This window comes from Ammodytes marinus (genome assembly GCF_949987685.1).
Source record: "Ammodytes marinus genome assembly, chromosome: 12".
Taxonomy (NCBI): domain Eukaryota; kingdom Metazoa; phylum Chordata; class Actinopteri; order Uranoscopiformes; family Ammodytidae; genus Ammodytes; species Ammodytes marinus.
In genome coordinates, this window is record NC_137216.1 from 31,305,834 (window position 1) to 31,307,968 (window position 2,135).

Below are 2,135 nucleotides of genomic sequence, written 5' to 3' on the forward strand. Positions count from 1 at the left end.
TGTTACTACATTAGAACATTATGCAAAACAAACTCTTAAATGTTCACTATGTAACTTTTGGTTGTGTCAGAGAAGTGAACACTTTCTAAGGTTTATTCTCATAACTGAATAAACAAACTTTCCTCACAGGAAAATGTGATCCCTGGAACACTGAAGTAGGAAAGCTTCCTGAAAAGTTACTATTCACTGTTGTTGTTCACAGCAGCAGGGCACACAGTTTAGTTTACAAACATATTCTAGTCCTTCTTTTGATTCCAGGTTCCTTAAAATAATTTAGTTTTGATGATAGAATTATTCAATACTAAGAATCATATGTAGAGAAAATATGTTTAGTAAAGTAACTGCAGGCTCTGTGAATGTAAATAAATCCCCCTCCTCTGAAACGGCATAGTTCACCTTTTCACACAAATTCTAAACACATATATAAATACAAAAAATAATCCAACAATTATGAGTGTAAATACATTAGGGCATTTTACAAAACAAACTCTTGAGGTGTTTGTAGATTTCTTTCATTTTCAGCCCATATATGATCGGGTTAAATAGAGGATGATACATTAGCAATTGTAAAGTCATTATGAAACGAACAATTTTGGGAAACTCGTTACCCATTCGCAGTAAAAGCACATCGTATACAAGCAAACATGAGAAGTTGATTAAAACTATCAGATGTGGTAAACATGTCTGGGCTGCTTTTCTCCTCACTTCTCTACTGCTTCTATATGCAATTATAAATATCCTTGTGTATGTGAATAGTATGAAAATCGTAGGTAAAATTACCAAATTTACTAGAACAACCAAACCATACACATTCAGCACTGTAGACCTCACACAGTGCAGTGTCTGAAATGTGCTGTTACACACAATCCCCTTCAAAGTAGAAGCACAGAGCTTTTTCTTAGCACTCAAAATAGTCGGCACAGCAATTTGACAGGCAGACACAAGCCAAGCTGCAACCAGTAAAACATTCGCATTAGTCTTTGTCATGATGGTTTGATATTGCAGAGGTTTGCATATAGACACATAGCGGTCATAAGACATAGCCGCCAGTAGTAAAAACTCTGACCCAGACAGAGCATAGTATGCAAAGTACTGAAAGAGGCAAGCGGAATATGAGATCATTTGTTGTTGGGATAAAAAATCGATTAAAAGTTTTGGGTAGTTAACACTGCTGAAAAGAACAGAGTTGATGAGCAAGGCAGCAATGAAAATGTACATCGGTTCGTGGAGGTTTTGGTGATTCCAGATCAGATACACAATAGTAGAATTGCTGCATATTATCAGAATATACACTGTTGACATTATCACAAAATAAAGGTATCGGTATTTGTGCAGTTCCACATAGCCATCGATAAGAAGAAATGTTACATTGACTCTATTATCCATGAAGGCTGTCCTAGGAGAAAATATTATGAGTCTTATTTTGAAATCCACATTAACATTAACATAGCATACAAACCATGTATCTCTCACTGCTCAGTATGTGAAAGTTACGAGCACGTATCAACACATGATAACACAGAAAGTGAACGGTTTGAGTCTGCAGGTTGTTTTTATCAGAATATTTCCACCTCCATGGATCTCATTAAGTTCATGGAACTCTAGAGGCCTTAAACTTAATGGTGTTATTGTCTGATGTCATGTTTTGCAATGCCCAGTTAAAGTTGCACTATGCAGTTTCAGAGGAGGGGGGTTTGTTTACATTCACAGAGACTGCAGTTAGTTTACAAAACATATTGTCTCTACATGTAATCCTTAATTCTTTCATCATAAATCAAAACTATTTTTTTTAGAAACCTGGAACCAAACGTTAGACTAGAATATGTTGGTGAACCAAGCTGTGGGCCCTTCTGCTGTAAACAAAAATAGTGAGACAGTAACTTTTCAGGAAGCCTTCTAACTACATGATCATGGGATCACATTTTCCTGTGAGGAAAGTTTATTCAGTTATGAGAATATGTCTTAAAAACACCTTTAAAGTCTGCACCAAGGTCAGAATATATTTTTTTATAGTTTTTCTTTATGCCTTTGTCATGGGTACACTAACCCAGGAACAACAGCTGGTGTGGTAAAAATACTACCGCTTTTGTCCAAAGGGGTCGCTAGAATTAACACAGACTGAGAGTTCTAAGGTA

The 2,135-nt window shown here is 36.0% G+C and overlaps 1 protein-coding gene across 1 annotated transcript; it reads right to left on the bottom strand.

Annotated features, from left to right (window-relative positions):
• Positions 1-465: 465 nt before the first annotated feature.
• LOC307258878 (olfactory receptor 11A1-like) lies at positions 466-1,386 on the bottom strand (the record flags this gene model as incomplete). The annotated part of the gene is made up of 1 exon (XM_080038544.1): positions 466-1,386. The coding sequence occupies one exon, from the start codon at positions 1,384-1,386 to the stop codon at positions 466-468; it is 921 nt and encodes a 306-aa protein (XP_079894670.1).
• Positions 1,387-2,135: the final 749 nt, after the last annotated feature.